We start from the raw sequence: 16,401 nt of genomic DNA on the forward strand, positions 1-16,401 counted from the left end.
CCTTCTGGAGTACGAGGGTCTTCGGCGAAGATTGGGGTCACAACTGTGGCTGCTCCAATGTTATTTTCAGTCACCACTGCCTCACCGGAGTAACTCGCTGGCAGGAATTGCCACATCTCTGGATTCTGCAACCTTGATTACTGCTTTCAGGGACTGGGTGTGCGGAGCTCGTGCAGCTCACACCCGTCTCATCACTGCGCCATCTTGGAATCCTATGTCCATTTTTTTACTTAAAATGTATGGCAAATGTTCACTGTAATAAGCAGTGCCTCCTTTTTCCTTAGTTCAGCTTTGCTGCTTGGTCAACACTACGTAAGAAAGTGGCTTTGCTCACTTCCAGTTGTGAATAACCTTGCTAACCTAACGCTAGGTTGACTTTTCTATGTCCTGCCACAGGTAGTGACTTTTGTAAGACCTCCTAACACACCTTTTCCACATCAAGGTTTTGAAGGAGTTATGTGAAGGTTATGCAGGTCCGTTAGTTTTAAAGGCCACCACAGAATATATGCAGAACCTGTGGATTTGGACCCAAGAAAAATACAGGACCTGGTTCTGTTTCCCTGTACTTTGTTGGGAGGGAGATGGTCTATTCTGCCCCTTCACCACTCCCTCATGCACAGATTTCACTTGTACCGCGGATAGGTGGGGGTCTGGGGGTGTGTGTGGAGTAGAGTGGGGAGATGTCCCCCCCCCATCCGCCCAGCTGTAATCTGTGTTAATTACTTATTAATCACTAACCAATAAATTATGCAATTAGACTTTACTAACACACGAAGACTCCATTTTAGGTACCTCGCCATACGCCATCTTTAACTAGACCGGCAAATGATCTCCAAAAACCCATCTCTCCCTCTCCCCCGCGCTTCACACCACCAGCCCAGGTCCCCCGCCTCCCTGCCAACTTCGCACAATCTCTGTTCTCACGGAAGTCCAGCTATTCATTGTTGCACCCTTCCGTGCCATCCCAGAACAGATGAGCTCATTGCACTGTGTGAGACCAGAACAGTCATCTGCCTGAGAACCCATCCATCTCCACTAAACCTGCATGTGTCTCTACTGACCCCCATCCTGCTAAGCTGTAAACTACCTGGCCCATGCCCCTCTGCTCTTTGATACAGATGGACATCTGGCCCCCTGCAGTGACCCAACAAAGACACTCTCGAGAGCCCCGATCCCAGACACACGTATATTTCTTTCTAATCCTAACATTTGTCTATTCATACCATGAGGCATTAGGCAGATCAAAAACTCCAAGGTGGGCACCTGGGATGGGAATGCTAGGTTTATGGGTACCATGGTGCAGAGGGTACAAGGCCTGCTATAACTTGTGTATAAACTCTGAAAGGCACCCACATTACTACCTGACTTTATGAGTGTCGTTTGTCTCATACTCTCAAATGCTGTTTTTGCAAGTTCAGTTAGTCAGAGAAAGTGTCATTTTGCCGGCCTGACCTTCACCTCGCAAAGATGAGCCCAGCCGACCCACGTGCTACAGAGTGATGTCTAAGCACCCACCAATCCCATGAGGTCGACACATATGGATACATACCGCACCAATGAGACGACCCAACCGAATTGCAGGATTGTACATTTGTAATCTGATGTCACTTATGACGCTTGATGCCTTTTTAATGTGCTGCCCGTGTATCTGTTGGCAGAGCGCTCTCCGGGCAGCAGAGTTCTCTGTGTGCACAATTTTCTTTATATAAACTTTGTTCAACTTGCAATCTCTCTCTTGTTCTCATTCCCTACTTGAGTGTTTCCATTATTCTGATTTTGGGATATTGTGTTGGGGAGAGGGCACCTTCAACTTCTAATCAAAAGTAGGACCAAGTTTTGTATCGCTTGAAGGTAATGAATGTCAAATAATGAGTTCCCTTTGAGGGAAGATTGGTTTTATCTTGAAAAGACAGAAGTAAATTCACAATGGCCAGAGTTCATTACTTAATATAGTTAATGCATTCCATGATATGTTGATGTGTAAGCACTTCCTTTTGGAGAATAGGGTTCCTTGTGGCAGCGTCCTGGCTAAAGCAGTTAGTTTCACTGTTAGAAAGTTGTGTACGATGGGCACAGCAGCATTGTTGTAGGTGGAGTATTGTCTGGAGACTGGTGGATGCAAGGTGGATTGTGGCTATGTCACAACTTGTGCCAATGGGGGAAATGTAACATTGCCTCTCGATTGAGACCTAGAGTTACCTAGTTTAGAAGAAAAAGTAAGGTAACTATACCTAACTTAAGGCTGGTGCTCTCAGTTGACCCTTAGCAGGGTTGCACAGTTAGATCCAACCATTTGTTGAAATGTTTGTACTGTTACATAAATGCACAAAGGCGGTAGATAATTTTTCCACAAGAAATGTTTAATTCACACTTCTACGTTAAATATTTCAAATTCAATTCTCATGTAGCGAGGCAACTAGAAAAAAAGTTTGATTCATCAATAAGCACATATGCCAATGCATTTCGGTCTATGACCATCTTCAGGGCCATGCTTAAGTGAATATTCAGTCAACTGCTTTAAATTGGTTGTCCTCTAATCTGAGTGCTCTCAAATGTAGTCTCCAGCGTTCCTGCGTCCGCGGTATTCGCGTGCAGAACCGATCGCATTCGCTGAGAAATATTCACTTAAGCATGGCCCTGAAGATGGTCATAGACCGAAATGCATTGGCATATGTGCTTATTGATGAATCAACCTATTTTTTTCGAGTTGCTTCGCTACATGAGAATTGAATTTGAAATATTTAACCTGGAAGTGTGAATTAAACATTTCTTGTGGGAAAATTATCTACCGCCTTTGCGCATTTATGAAATAGTACAAACATTTCAACAAATAGTTGGATCTAACTGTGCAACCCTGCTAAGGGTCAACTGAGAGCACCAGCCTTAAGTTAGGTATAGTTACCTTACTTTTTCTTCAAAACTGCTTAATGAGATCCGGATGCCACAGGATCTTTTACAGACTGGAAGCTCCAGGTCAAAACATCTATAAAGAATACATTGCAGATAGTTATATTATCTTTTCAGTAGAAATCTTTGTGGTGCCCTCCGACACTTTGTACTACCTGGAGTTACCTAAACATGAGCCATTATTTTTACCCCAGCAAGAGTTATCATTCATATTGACCCCTGATCCTTAATCTGCCTTTATAGGAATAATACATTTGCTTTCATGAGGCTTGTAAGCCTTCATGTCTTGCTACATGTCTATAAAACTGCTGTACCACTAGGCTGGAGTCTTCCACATTTTATGCATTTAGTACTAGGGCTGGAAATGTTTTTCCTCTTTTGACTCTTAACCTGGTGTTCATTTTAGTCTATTGTCAGTCACAAAAAGGAATGCAGGCAGAATGGCTTAAAAACTGCTTGTGGGCTTGCTTTAGCCTCTCGCCTCTACCCAGTCAGGAAGTTCAGAATTTCACAAGTTAGGTCAATATTGAAGAAAATTGCAGTTCTGTTGAAAAGCTTTTTTACAATTAGTATCCTGCTCCTCTGTAGAAACCACTGACCCTGAATTAACTGAATTTTTTTCATTTTTTATCACTCGGATCTTAGAATAGAAACTCCTAACTGGAAGGATCCAATAGAGTAGGTGCTCAGTAATGTTAAATCTTTTGAGCTGCCACATGTTGTACTTCTTAGGATGCTCTTTCTGCAAATAAATCCACACGTACGCTATTGTAGTTTAAGGAGGTGGCAGTCTTAGAAATCTTTGACTGTCATGCTTTTTCTTTAAGATACACTATTCCTGCAACTGTGTGCCATAAACTGAAATGTAGAAATTATAGTTTGAAATCACACTAAAGATTTAGTGGAGTAAGATCTCTACTTCTGAAAGACATGTTAGATGGGTATCATGCACACAAACTACTGTAATTTCTCAAAGTGGTTTGTGGCAAGACCTTTGATCTTTTTTTTTTTCTTTCAATTCTGTTATACAGTTACGATGACTAAAGAATTGTCAAGCTCTGATGTCAGTGTAATTGGCCAACGCATGATTTATGGAAGTGCTGGTGTGGATTTTGAAGAGACCATACAGAAAGAAGTAATGCCCTGCCCTATGAGAGGTCACACAAAAGAGCAGCAAAAATATCCAAAACATACTAAAGGTTGGTGAGTTTTCTAAATCTGCATGCTGACTGTACTAATATCATTTATCTAGTAAGCCAACCCCCATCATATATATTTCTCTTGCTCTTCCCTCCTGCCAAATTAGTCAGGGCAGCCTGCCTCCTTAGGCAGGTCAGGAAAGACTGATTAAAAGGAGCAGCTGTCACATTTAACTAGTTGGATTGATGGAAGAGACTCTAAAGGGAGGAAATCATCCCTTCTCTAGCTCTTTCCTCTACCGTTAAATCTCCAACCCCTGCACCCTATTCTTTTTTTTTTTCCCACTGAATAGGCAGGTCAGATATTCCTAGTGCTACCTGTTGCCTCCATTTTAGAGGCATTACTCTCCGTGTCTCCTTTTTGGGTTTTCCATTATGGGGCGCAACTACATTTCGAATATTTTCCCTTTAAGCGTATACCTCGGTCTCCCGCATGCTGTGTCATACAGGCTTCAAACAGTGCATCCTCTGCAGGAAGTAACGTTTGGTGACAGATTCTCACTGTGCTTGGGAAACTGCAATCCCTTGAGTTATTGCACCCCGTGTGAGGGAATTCATATGAGGTTTTGCGCAACCACCTTCTTTCCAGGTCACATCTGGATCAGTACTGTAGGTGATCAAAGACTTTGGGCCTCATTACGGGTCCGGCGGTAACCCTGCTGGCGCTACTGTCGGGTTGCTGCTGGACTCGTAAAAATGTACCGGCGCCTGACTTCCCAGTGCCACCAGCTCATTACAAGTCCGGCGGCTCGGAAGTTAGGCACCACTATATTTGTTAATCCCCATTCGCATAGAACTCTATGGGAGTGGGGGGGGGGCACAGAAGTACCGGGACCGTTGCTAACCGTGCCGGTGCTTCCATGATGGGTTTGCCTACTGTGACTGCTGCGCCTGGACGGGTCAGACCTGTCGGGCACATCGGCTCCCGCAGGCAAACATGTAGTTTGCCGACCCGGAAACAAGGGTACTGGCAACAATTTAATGAAGCCCTTAGTCTGAAATCGTGAGGCTGCCAAAAAGAGCTAGAGGGGTGCAGTATCCTATACGTTTCATACTTCGGGATTGCGTATCGATACTTCAGTTTTGGCTGCACCCTTAATTTCGGGGTGTAAATTGGTCTGCTCAGGATGCGGTTCCATGGGCTGCCTTCCTCTCAAACTGCTTTTTAATCAGAAAGCGCTAGGAGCTGTTGATGCAAACGTGCCTGGTAAAACCGGTACATCGGCACCAGATGACATATTCGCACCAGATAGTTTATTTGGCACTGAGGAAAGGTTCTACAGTTTTAGCTCATGTTAAGGCATTTTTGTACCACCCTTTGAATATGCTAACACACTTGACAAAGGGAACCCAAACCTCTCCTAGTGTAGGTAACGTGGTCAGTGTAACAAAGCTTAAACCTCATGTAGGGCTACTAGGTCGACAGCAGTATAATTTGTCTGCACACATAGCTCTAGAAAATACACTATTCTAACATACTGAAACCTATATTAATAAAATACATATAAAATTCAAATAAGTACTGTATAGTATTAATAGACAATATTAAAACAATACCAAAATATTATTAAAATGGTAATGCTTATATAAGGACTCTTAACCCCCAGTGTTTATATGTGGGTCCTTTACCAAGGATAAACACTCAACGTGAATCAAAAGGGGTGTGGGGGTAAACCAGGGAACTGTAAAACCAAAGACTGTCCTGAACCATACAGTACAGTGTCCTGAAGACTCATCCCAATCCTGCTATTTGTGTAAGGTTCTAGACCTAGTGGTAAAGGTAGGCTATGCAAAAAGTAGGCAAATACAGTTTTAGCAAACATGAAACATAGGTAATAAATCCATACGTCCTAAAAACAATGCTCTCTATTAATTTGTATCCCTAGGGAATTATACAAGTATTAGTGCACAGGCACATATAATAATATATTATAAGTGGAGAGAGAATGAAACAATTGCCAACTGTAACCAAGGGCTTCCAAGAATGTGTTAAACATTTCAGAAACAGTTATCAGTCATATTTTTCTATGGAAAGTAATACTCCTACTTCCAGTCCCCTTTCGTCCATCTTTGTGGGCGTCCTGCAACATGAGAACGTTACCCGGAACCTTTGGCAGCAAAAAAATGAGCTTCCCCTTTAAATTTAGTATAACGTGCAGAGGTGTGGCCTCGTGTCCCGCCTCGTGTGCCCTTTTCCGCACAAACGTTGTCAGATTTGCCAGCCAGCGCAGAGACTTTTTAAACTTTAGGGTTGCTCCCCGTTTTTGTTTTTTCAATCTTATTTTACCTCCCTCGGCTGCATGAGAATTCACAAGATGTGTCCCATTTGAACGCTCGTTCCCGGCTTCGGACCCCCATACACTCTGTCTTGAGTGTCTGGGGCCTGCCACCGCTCGGAAGCGTGCTTGGCATGCAGCGCTCTCGGTTACGGGGAATTGAAGAATCGGTTGTCGCGATGGAAGGAGATCTTCCACACTTCTCCTCTGCCCCACCTTAAGGACTTTGTCTCCAGGACCTCTCATCGAGACAAGGTAGGCCCTCTGTTCAGCGCGCCGACTCCTTTCCCGGGGTTCCCACAGACAAGGGTTCCTCGGATTCAGGTTCTTGCAGGCCAGGGGCCTCTTAACGCTATCGGCTCCCAAGCCGAGGACCCCGGGGGTCCTACCGGGCTGTCCTGTGAAGGGTGATCAAGTTTGTCCTCTTCTTGGACCCCAAGGGGTAAGGGATTGTTGGGTGCCACCTCCAAGAGTCAGTCCTCTGCCTGATCCAGCACTGATTACTGGCTCAGGTGCCGAGGGTGCCCAGCCTACCGGTTCTTGCTCCGAGGTCATGAGTCAAGGGGTTACGACTACCAGCTAGCCGGCCGAGGGTTCAGCGCCTACCAGAGTGATCTCTGAGGTTGACACTTCGGTTTTGGGTGCAAGATCCAAGCTGTTTCCTCCCATGTCTGAGGCCTCTCATGGCTCAGGGCCTTTGCGCCCTCCCACCCAGGGCGTGGCGCACGGCTTCAAAATGGCAGAGGCACACGTGGTGGAGCATGCCAGGCCGGCAGCTATCTTGGATTAACCTCTAGGCCCGCCCATGCACTCGTCCATTGAATGGGCTTTGCCAGAAGATCCCAGTCCCCTTCCCTCTGGAAGTGGCAGTGGATTGTACAGTACAGGTATCTGGTGTCCTCTTGGGTACATCTACCCATCGCAGCCTTATTACAACACACCTAAGCGCTTTGACCAGGAGCGGAAACCCAGCGCCTCGGAGGGCCGGGCCCCTAAGTACCCAGTGGCTAGCGAGCCTGATGGCCACCTGCATGCTGACTACAGCACGCTCACCTCAAGACGAAGGGCCTCCAACTCCACCTGGCGTCCAATTGGGATCAGGAGACAAGGTCTCATTAGGATAGGATCCCAATACCCCTGCTCCTCCTGCCAGATCCTCGCTGGTGGATTTATTTTAAAATGTTTTTATTAGCATTTATATATGACAGTTACACATGTAATAGCAGGTACACAGTTCTGAAGCATTTTTTCGTGTGTGCATGGTAGCTTGCCATTAATAACTGGTTAACAATTAACAAACCAAAACTTTCTTCACCCGACAGATAACATGCATCATTGAGCATCTCTTTCAATTTTTTGCAGGTAGGTATGAGTTTTATTTTTAGTAAAAGTGAAATGTATATCTAAGTGGTGGATCATGGGTATCTTTATTCAAATATAATTGTGTAGTGGTATCTCGGTGCGCTTTATTATACAAGATCTGCATGTGTTCATGTCGGTTTGTCATCCGAGGGGTGGAACATGTCCCATACCAGTGCTTTCCAAGCTTCATCTGTATGACTCGCATTTTCCTCTGCTCTGGCCACCCCCTCACCGCAGACTCTGGTTTTCGCTTCTGTCCAATGCTCTAATTCTTTGTACCATTGTGATTATTGCGGGCCCCTGGTTGATTTCCAAGCCATTGCTATGGTTCTCTTGGCCAGTATACATATCATGTCCATGTATTTAACCACATGCTTGAATTAGCTGACCCTGGGGTATGCACCCAACAAACATTCTTTCGGGGACCAAGTATACCATACTATCCCAGCCTTTTTGCAGCCCTGTTCTATCCATGTCCAGAACTTTTGTATATGGACACAACTCCAAACCATGTGCTTCAGCCCTGCCTCCTCTACTCCGCACCAGGGGCATAGTGGTTGCGTTTTATTACTGAATTTAGCTATCCTTTGCGGTGTCATGTAAGTGCGGTACATGACATTCAGTTGAATTTATCTGAATCCGGAGTTTCTAGACACTTCCCTGGGGTATAACAGAACCCGTTCCCATTCCCTGTCTGTTATACCTCCTCCCAGGTCCACCTCCCACCGTTCCTTCAGTATTGTCCCTTTGGGATTAGGTCTGTCTATCAGTAGGCTATATAGTCTGGACACCAGTTTCTAGCCATCATTCAGGGTGTGTAGCAGGGTCATTAAGAGATTTTTTGCTGGTTCCTCAGGCCAATTCCCCCACCTCTCTTTTGCCACTTTCCGAATCCTTTGGTACCACAAGAACTGCCCTTTAGGTAACCCTTCCTTTTCCTTTAGGGATCCAAACTCCCTGAAAACCCCTTCCTAATACATATCACCCCAGGTATAGATGCCCCATCTCTCCCAGTGTCTCACCACCGGTAGATCCATTGTACCTTTGCATACATCAGCAGCAATTGGGGTTTCAGAAGCAGAAGGACGCCCCAGTCTGAACAGTGTCGTGGTCCTATGCCACACCTGCCTCCCTAGTGTTACAAGCATGTGGGTGCTCCCCAATTGCACCCACAATATTTCCTTCAGGCGTGCCAGAGCCACCAGGCGCTGTATTAGCCCTGTTTCATGGGTAGCCTCATCTGAGAGCCATTTAGCCACGAGTTGCGCTGCAAGATAATATTTTTAGAGGTCTGGTAGTTGCATCCCCCTTCCCTATAAGGCAAACATAGTGTTGCGAGTGTCAGTTTGTGTCTTTCGCACCTCACAGGAAGTTCCTTAACAGCACCTCCAGTAATCGGAAGAAGGGAGCTTTGATATAATCGTGGACATCATTAGTATAGGAATCGCGGCAAGATTATCATTTTGGTGATGGCTGCCCTGCCCATCATTGATAACGTTAACCTGGACCAGAACGTCATAGATTACCTTTAAGCCGTTCACCACAGCTGCTGTGTTGCTCTCGTGCATTTGCTCAGGTGTGTGTTTGATGTCCACCCCCAAGTATTTGAATGATTCAAGCTGCCATTGAAGCCCTAGTTTCAGTAATGCTTCCACATCTTTACCGATCAGGCCCGCTATTGGGAAAATACAAGATTTTTGTCTGCTGTAACAGATCCCCGAGACTTTTGCATAGTTGTCTAGCACCTCCATTATCACAGATACATTATGTTTTGGGTCCCTCATGTATAGTAACACGTCGTCCGCGTATAGCGATACCAAGTGGCTAACTCCCCCCACCCAGACACCCTCTTCCGGGAACTGCTTTCGGAGGTAAATTGCTATCGGTTCTAGCCCAAGCACATATAACATCGGCGAGAGCGGGAACCCCTGCCTGGTGACTCTCTATGTTCCAGGCCAATGACACCACCCTCCCGGATTTGACCCTTGCCACAGGTGTAGTGTATAGTATTTCCACCCATTTGATAAACTGTTCACCTATTCCAAACTCCCTCAACACAGTGATCAGCCACTCCCAATACAGCGAGTCGAATGCTTTTATAGTGTCTAGCGAGATTATTGCGTATTGTTCCTGTGAGTTGGTTGTTTGGGCCATGACATGTTCTAGTCGGCGCAGATTCAAGGCTGTGCTATGGCCCGGTATGAAGCCATTTTTGTCCCCGTGCACCATGTCCCTGATCACTCTAGAGAGCCGTTTAGCTAGTATAGTTGTCAATATTTTTTATCATAATTTAACATCGCTAATGGCCGATATGAATTGCATTTGGCAGTGGCTTTCCCCGGTTTAGGGATCGGGATCACCAGCACTTCCCTCATACTTTTCGGTAGTATCCCTCTATCATAAGCTTCTTTAAACACTTCGAGCAACACTGGGGGTCTGCGTCGACGCATATTCCTTAGCGAACTCTGGGGGTGGTGGGGAGAGTCCAACGCTCCCAGGAGACTTACTGGAGGCTAGTGATCTAATTGCTTCACCAATGTCTTCAGTTGTGATATCTTGATCTAGCCCTTCGCACTTCGTTCTGTCCTACTTAAGCAAACCTATTTCTTCTAGTGTGCCTAGAAAGTCCTCTTGGGGTACTAGCTTTTCGTGCTTTTATAAGTGGGAATAGTATTCTCTAAAGGTTTGGTTAATTCCCTGTAGCGACTTGCGTGCATTACCTCTGTCATCTTTGAGCACTGTGGTCAAGTGTCTTGGCTGTTCCCTCTTGCACAGCCATGATAACAGCCTGTTTCGGCTTATTCCGCCCCACGTGTGCCCTGGCGGTTTTCACAGAGTAATCAAACTTTGACAGCCTCTTCCAGGCATCACAACGGTTCCTCCTGATTTCAGTCAAGTCCAGCTCCGCCTCCTGGTTCACCTATGCTCTAGTTTCCTTGTTCTTAACTCCCACTTTTCCAGTTCCGCCCTCAGTGTTTTACGAATACCACCCGCACCTGCAATGACCTCCCATCTCACCACTACTTTCATCGCATCCCATAATGTGGTCCAGTCTTTTACACTCCCTACGTTCCGGTCCATGTATTCCTGCAGCTTGGTTTTAAGCTCCACCTTAAAAGCTTGGTCAGTCAGGGCATTTGTGGGCGTGCACCACATAGGCATGGGAGGTCTCGGCCCCAGCATGCGCCACTCCAACAGTAATGGCGAGTGGTCCGATACAGACCTGCCCAAATATTGGGCCGATTTTACTTCTGCTAAGTGGTTCCTACCCATGAATAGGTAGTCTATCCTGGTGTGGAGGTCATGCGGTGGAGAGAAGTAGGAATAGCCCCTATCATTGGGGTTGTAGCTCCCTCCATACATCGACCAAGTCCAGGCTCCCCAGTAATGTATTCAGTGCTGTGGAGGTCGCCGCTGATCTATTCACTGGTGGGAAGGACCTGTACAAATCTATGTTCCTGACACAATTGAAATCGGCCCCAGCTCTCCAAATAAAAAAACATTCCCTATACGGTGTTATTTTAGCACATAGCATATTCAGGTGCGCCGGTATACCATGGTTGGGGAAATGGGAATTAACTATACATACTTCCACTTGCTCTATGAAACCCTGTTGTATCAGATACCTCCCATCTGCGCCTGCCTCCATCCCCAGTAACCGAAAGTGCACAGTGTTGTTTATCCATGTGTAAACTCCTAGAGTGTATTTGGAATATGCCACTCCATATTCCTGTCCCCTCCCCAGTGTTCTTTCACCTTTGTCATATCGCCCTCCGTTAGATGGGTTTCCTGCAGTAGTGCGATAGCCACTTTTTTTTCTGTTAGGAAATGATTTCACATGGTTCCTGTGCAGGTATGAACCCATTCCCCGAATATTCCATGTTAGTATCCTAATGTTTGCCGCCATAACTACATAAAACTGCTCCCCTTCGTTCCTACAACTCCTTCTCCCATCCACACAATATGTACCCTGCCATTAACACCACTCGCCATAGCATCCCTAACCCCCGCATCCTCCCCATCCCAATTAATCTTACTTATGCGTTTGCCCTGTCAAGTGAAGTGCCTAAAACAAAGTGAACAACAAACGGAACTAAACAAACTCGCCCAGCAGCTGCTTCCGTCACGCAGCGCTCGGGCACCCCTGCACCGCCATGACCCATCCAGGTTGTTGTGTGCAAGCTGCGTTTTGTCAGCAACAGGCCGACACCAACCATTGCGTGGGTTAGACCTGTGGGCCCAAGTTAAGTGGCCATGTGTCGCCCCTGTCTAACTTAAGTTTCCTTTGTGTGGATTCAGTTGGGACAGATTTCTGATCTGCAAACAATAGCCATGTCAATGAGCTTTGTCTCCCCACTCCCAAAGGAGTTTCTGGCTCTTTTGGACTGTGGGCGTGTAGTCCGCATAAATGGCTATGTTGGAATTGTCTCGACATATCTCCCCGCCTTCTCTCGAGTGTTTTAGTATGACCTCTCTGTCCTGAAAGTTCAAGATCCTTGCAATCATCAGTCGGGTGTGTGATCCTGGGGAGGTCTTTTCTGTAGGGATCTATGGGCCCTTTCCACTGCAAACCGCTGCAAGAGGTTACCAGCACCCACTTCCTGTAATAGCAAGCTTTCTACAAGACTCGTGAGGTTCAGGCTTTCCATCCCCTCAGGGACACACAGCAATCTCGCATTACTGCGCTAGGCTCGCCCTTCGATATCCTCGGAGTGTGATTCCAGCACTGCGTTTCTCTTCTGCAATTCTTCCAGTCGCTTCTAGTGCTTTCATGGGCCCAGTTGTCTTTCAGCCTGGTCTCTGTAGCCGTTACTCTCTCCGCTAGGTTACGTATATCTTGCCGCATCAATTGCATGTCGACCTTGACCTCTTCAATTTTTGTATCTATAAATGTTCTCAGTGCTGCTATTGCTTCAAGCACTTGGTCATCCCTGCCGCCAGTGCCTCCATGCTGGTTTGCAATGTTTCATGAGGTCTGGCTGCATTAAAGGAGTCCATGATTGTAGCTTTTTTCTTTCCTTTGGAAGGGGACATACCCTTGTTTGCTTATGTCAAGGCAGATCCTGAGGTGCGGCCTGACACTTACTCCTTCTGATGCTGCTTAATTACTGGACTGTGCTGCAGCATGGTGTTCGTGGGTCCTGCTGGATCCCTGCTGCACCTATTATTGCCACCTGCGTAGTAGCTCTTGCAGTAGATTTAGAGATATGTCTGCTCAACAACCCTGTCGCTGCTCCTCCAGGCAGCGCGTGACCACTAGCGTTGTACACTGGCTCTTTAGTGTTCCATGCCTGGTTGGTTCAGTACTCAGTCTATTTGTGCCACTCAATGTCAACTGCCTAATAGGGATATCTACCCACAGCGCCTTACAACTTTCTGCTGCCTCGCTGAGACCTCTTGCGCCTCTATCCCCTTTTCCTGCACAGTACATTCGTTGTCATGCACCACCGAATCAGCCCTTCAGTGGCATGGCGATGCAGAGGCCAGATGGGTTTTAACAGTAACCGTTGCAATGTTTCTATTGCCGTCCTCCGCCCTCTTTGCAGCACTCCCACGTATCTTGGGTGTTAAACTGTGGGCTCCTTTTAATTATGCACTTCCCAGGTTCGTTACGCGTATGGGTTTGTGTCTACGCAGCTGCTCTGCAGAGGGAAAATGTCACGCCTGCGTAGCTTACTTCACCCAGCATTGCCTCAAGTCCCACCGTGTAGCGCTTACCTTTGTTCTCAGCTGTGGGAGGCAAAAATGACCGCCATCAGGCATGTTACCTTGCAGGCTGAACCGCAGCGTAGTACATTTCGATACTGGTGTCAGTGGGTGGAACACTATGTTCGGTGCGTGTGCCGTTATTTCAGGTAGAGTATCTGGGGCAATTTACCATGTTTCTCGCACTCCTTCAATGCCCTTGATTTCTCTAGGATCTACGCCGTCCGGGCCCACAGCCGTAGTCGCTGTTCTTTTTGGGTTACAGGTCTCCAAGCTTCTTGTTCGTGGCATACGTTCACGTTTCAGGGGCTTTAATCGCGTGCTCCCAGCCAGCAACGGCACCCACTCTTCTCAGTGCCGTGCACTGCAGTCCTGTGTTCACTCTCTGTGGTTTTCAGGCGGGACCCAGTAGGATGTCTTTGCTCTCACCCCGACACAACGCTGGACCCGTTGTTGGGTCCGTCTCGCCGCAGGTCCCCCAACAGCGTCCCCATCCGCAGGGCTTTGCTGTAAATCCCGGGAGGATTGCAGGTTGGCACCCAGTGCTCCCCACGCTCAGTTCCGTTGCATTCTCTCCCCTCGCCAGCTCGGGGACAGCCCACCATGCCTCTGCAGTCGCCGGTCTGGTCTGCTTCCACGCTAGCCGCGGTCCCTCCTGAAAGCAGGGCTGCGTCCGCCATCTTGCCTGCTCCTGGCCCTCAGTTTAGAGGCTGTTATCTCGGCAAAAATGCTCCGATTTACACTGGTGTTGCTTATTGGCGCTGGAGAGACACCTCCTCCAAATGTGGGTATGCTCAGTGTCTCGAGATTCACTGTTCACCACTGAATAACATGAACCTTACTCCATGGGTTCAGGCCACGCCCCTGATCTTCACTGGTGGATGATGGACGGCAATGTTTCAGTGGGAGCCCCTTCACCTGGCCAGAGCCTACCCTGGTGGTGACAACAGACTTCTCTCTTTTGGACTGGGGGATATTCTGGAGGGCTATGTGTTCCCTCCCTGTCTGCTCCCAATGCTCCCCTACCCACCTTGTAACTGTCCCCTGATTCACAATGTAACTGTAAACTCCAATGTAACTTCTCTGCTCTACCTGCATGGAACTAGTTGGAACAGTGACAAGATGCATACACGTTACTGTGCACTGTATAAATTAAGTAATACATACATTAATTCATGGTCCAGAATGGAAGCCCTCCTGCATATCAATCTGCTCGAGCTCAGGGCAGTGGCCCTGGCCCTCAAGATATTTCTGCCCCTCATCAGGGACAGGTCTGTTCTGGTCAGGACTGACAAATCTACTACGATGTTATACCTGAAAAAGCAGGGTGGCATCTGTTCCCTCCGCCCCCCCCCCCCCCAACCCCCGTCCTCTGTCTGGAGGCGGTATCAATCTGGGAATGGGCCCTTACTGAAGGTGTTTGAATTTCTGCGATCCACCTTCTGGGGGACAACAATGCAGAAGCGGACCAACAGAGCCGCTTGGGGTTCAACACCTACGAGTGGGCGTTGCACACCAACTCCTTGTTGCCCATGTTCCAGCGTTGGGGGTTCACAGACCTGTACTTGTTGGCATCTCCCTGGAATTCCAAGTACCCCAGTTTGCTTGATGGGCAGGCCGGGGTCACTGGGAGATGCCTTCCAGATCTGTTGGCATGGCTGCAGGTGTTATGCATTTCCACCCACCCCTCTGCTCCAGCGGACCCTTTGCAATTTCTGGGCTTCGATGGGCTGCAGCCTCATCCTGATTGCCCCCCACTGGCCTTCGAGACCCTAGTTTTCGGAACTGCTGCAGTCGTGCTCCCAGGTTCCCGTCCTCCTTCCGATCTGCAGCTGGGGCTTCCTGACAGAGCAGGGCAGGGCAGGGGAACATCCAGACCGGCCTATTTCCTGACCAGCTGAGTCTGTCACCTGCCCGCTGGATGACGTACTGTCTTTTTCAGCACACCTGGCTCATTCCAGAGCTCAGGTGGATACTTTCCTTACTTATTTGGCTGCCATTGGGGGCTTACAAGAATTCCCATGAGCATGTGTTTTTGGCGGCCAACCTGGTGTTTAAGACCCACCTTTAATGGGTTGTCTAGGCTTTTTCCTCCAGTGCATAGACTGCACCCGGCCTGGGACATGAATGTGGTTCTGGCAGCTTTGCAGCGCAAGCCTTTCATGCGGATGGCCTCTGCGGACATCCGCTTGGTAACACTAAAGACCGGTTTACTGGTAGCACTCAACTGGGCGCACAAGGTTAGTGAGCTGCAGGCGTTGTCTTCGTACGAGCCCTTCACCACGTTTCACAATGACAAGGTCATCTTGCGCACTCACCCAAACTTCTTGCCCAAGGGGTCTCTCCATTTCATCTGAATCAAGAGATCTGCCTGCTGGTGTTAATCCATATCCCACAATCTGAGGTAGAGCGGGCCCTACATTACTTGGACCTCAAGCGGGTCCTCAAGTTTGATCTCTCTCTGATGAAATCCTTCAGAAAATCTGAAGTTTTGTTTGAGACTTTTGGGGGCTCCTCCCTCGGTTCTCCGGCTTCCAAGGCTTCCACCGCCCGTTGGATGTTTCAGGCCATTTCAGAGGTGTATACGGCCATGGGCAAACCAGTTCCTGAGGGGATTCGCGTCCATGCGGTCAGAGCGAAGGCCACAGCCGTCGCGTTTCAAGAGACATGCTTTTTGGGATGTCATTAGCAAGGCGGCTACTTGCGACCACTCCATCAGCCTTCTGTAAGTACTATTCCCTGGCCACCAGTTCCAGTTGTGATGCCGAGTTCGGTCAGTGGGTTCTGAAGGACCTTTTTGCTTCGTCCTAGATCTGAGGCAGGCTGTCACAGCTCCACCCTGTGGTCTTGTTCGGTGGAATCGCGCACAAGGATGGAGGAAAGGGGACGGGACGTATGAATAATTAAAGTTACTCACCGTAGTGACAAGAGTACTCCTAGTCCATAGTCCC

At 47.7% G+C, this 16,401-nt stretch overlaps 1 protein-coding gene across 2 annotated transcripts in view; it reads left to right on the top strand.

Moving 5' to 3' along the window:
- The window catches only part of TOGARAM1 (TOG array regulator of axonemal microtubules 1), a 1,414,449-nt gene that overhangs the window by 294,575 nt on the left and 1,103,473 nt on the right, over positions 1-16,401 (top strand). For both annotated transcript variants that reach the window (XM_069637491.1, XM_069637490.1), the window contains exon 8: positions 3,939-4,106. In XM_069637491.1, coding sequence (XP_069493592.1) covers positions 3,939-4,106 — 168 coding nt within the window. The remainder of the gene's footprint in view (positions 1-3,938; positions 4,107-16,401) is intronic.

Source organism: Ambystoma mexicanum, chromosome 14 (genome assembly GCF_040938575.1).
Source record: "Ambystoma mexicanum isolate Mex_15411 chromosome 14, UKY_AmexF1_1, whole genome shotgun sequence".
Lineage (NCBI taxonomy): Eukaryota > Metazoa > Chordata > Amphibia > Caudata > Ambystomatidae > Ambystoma > Ambystoma mexicanum.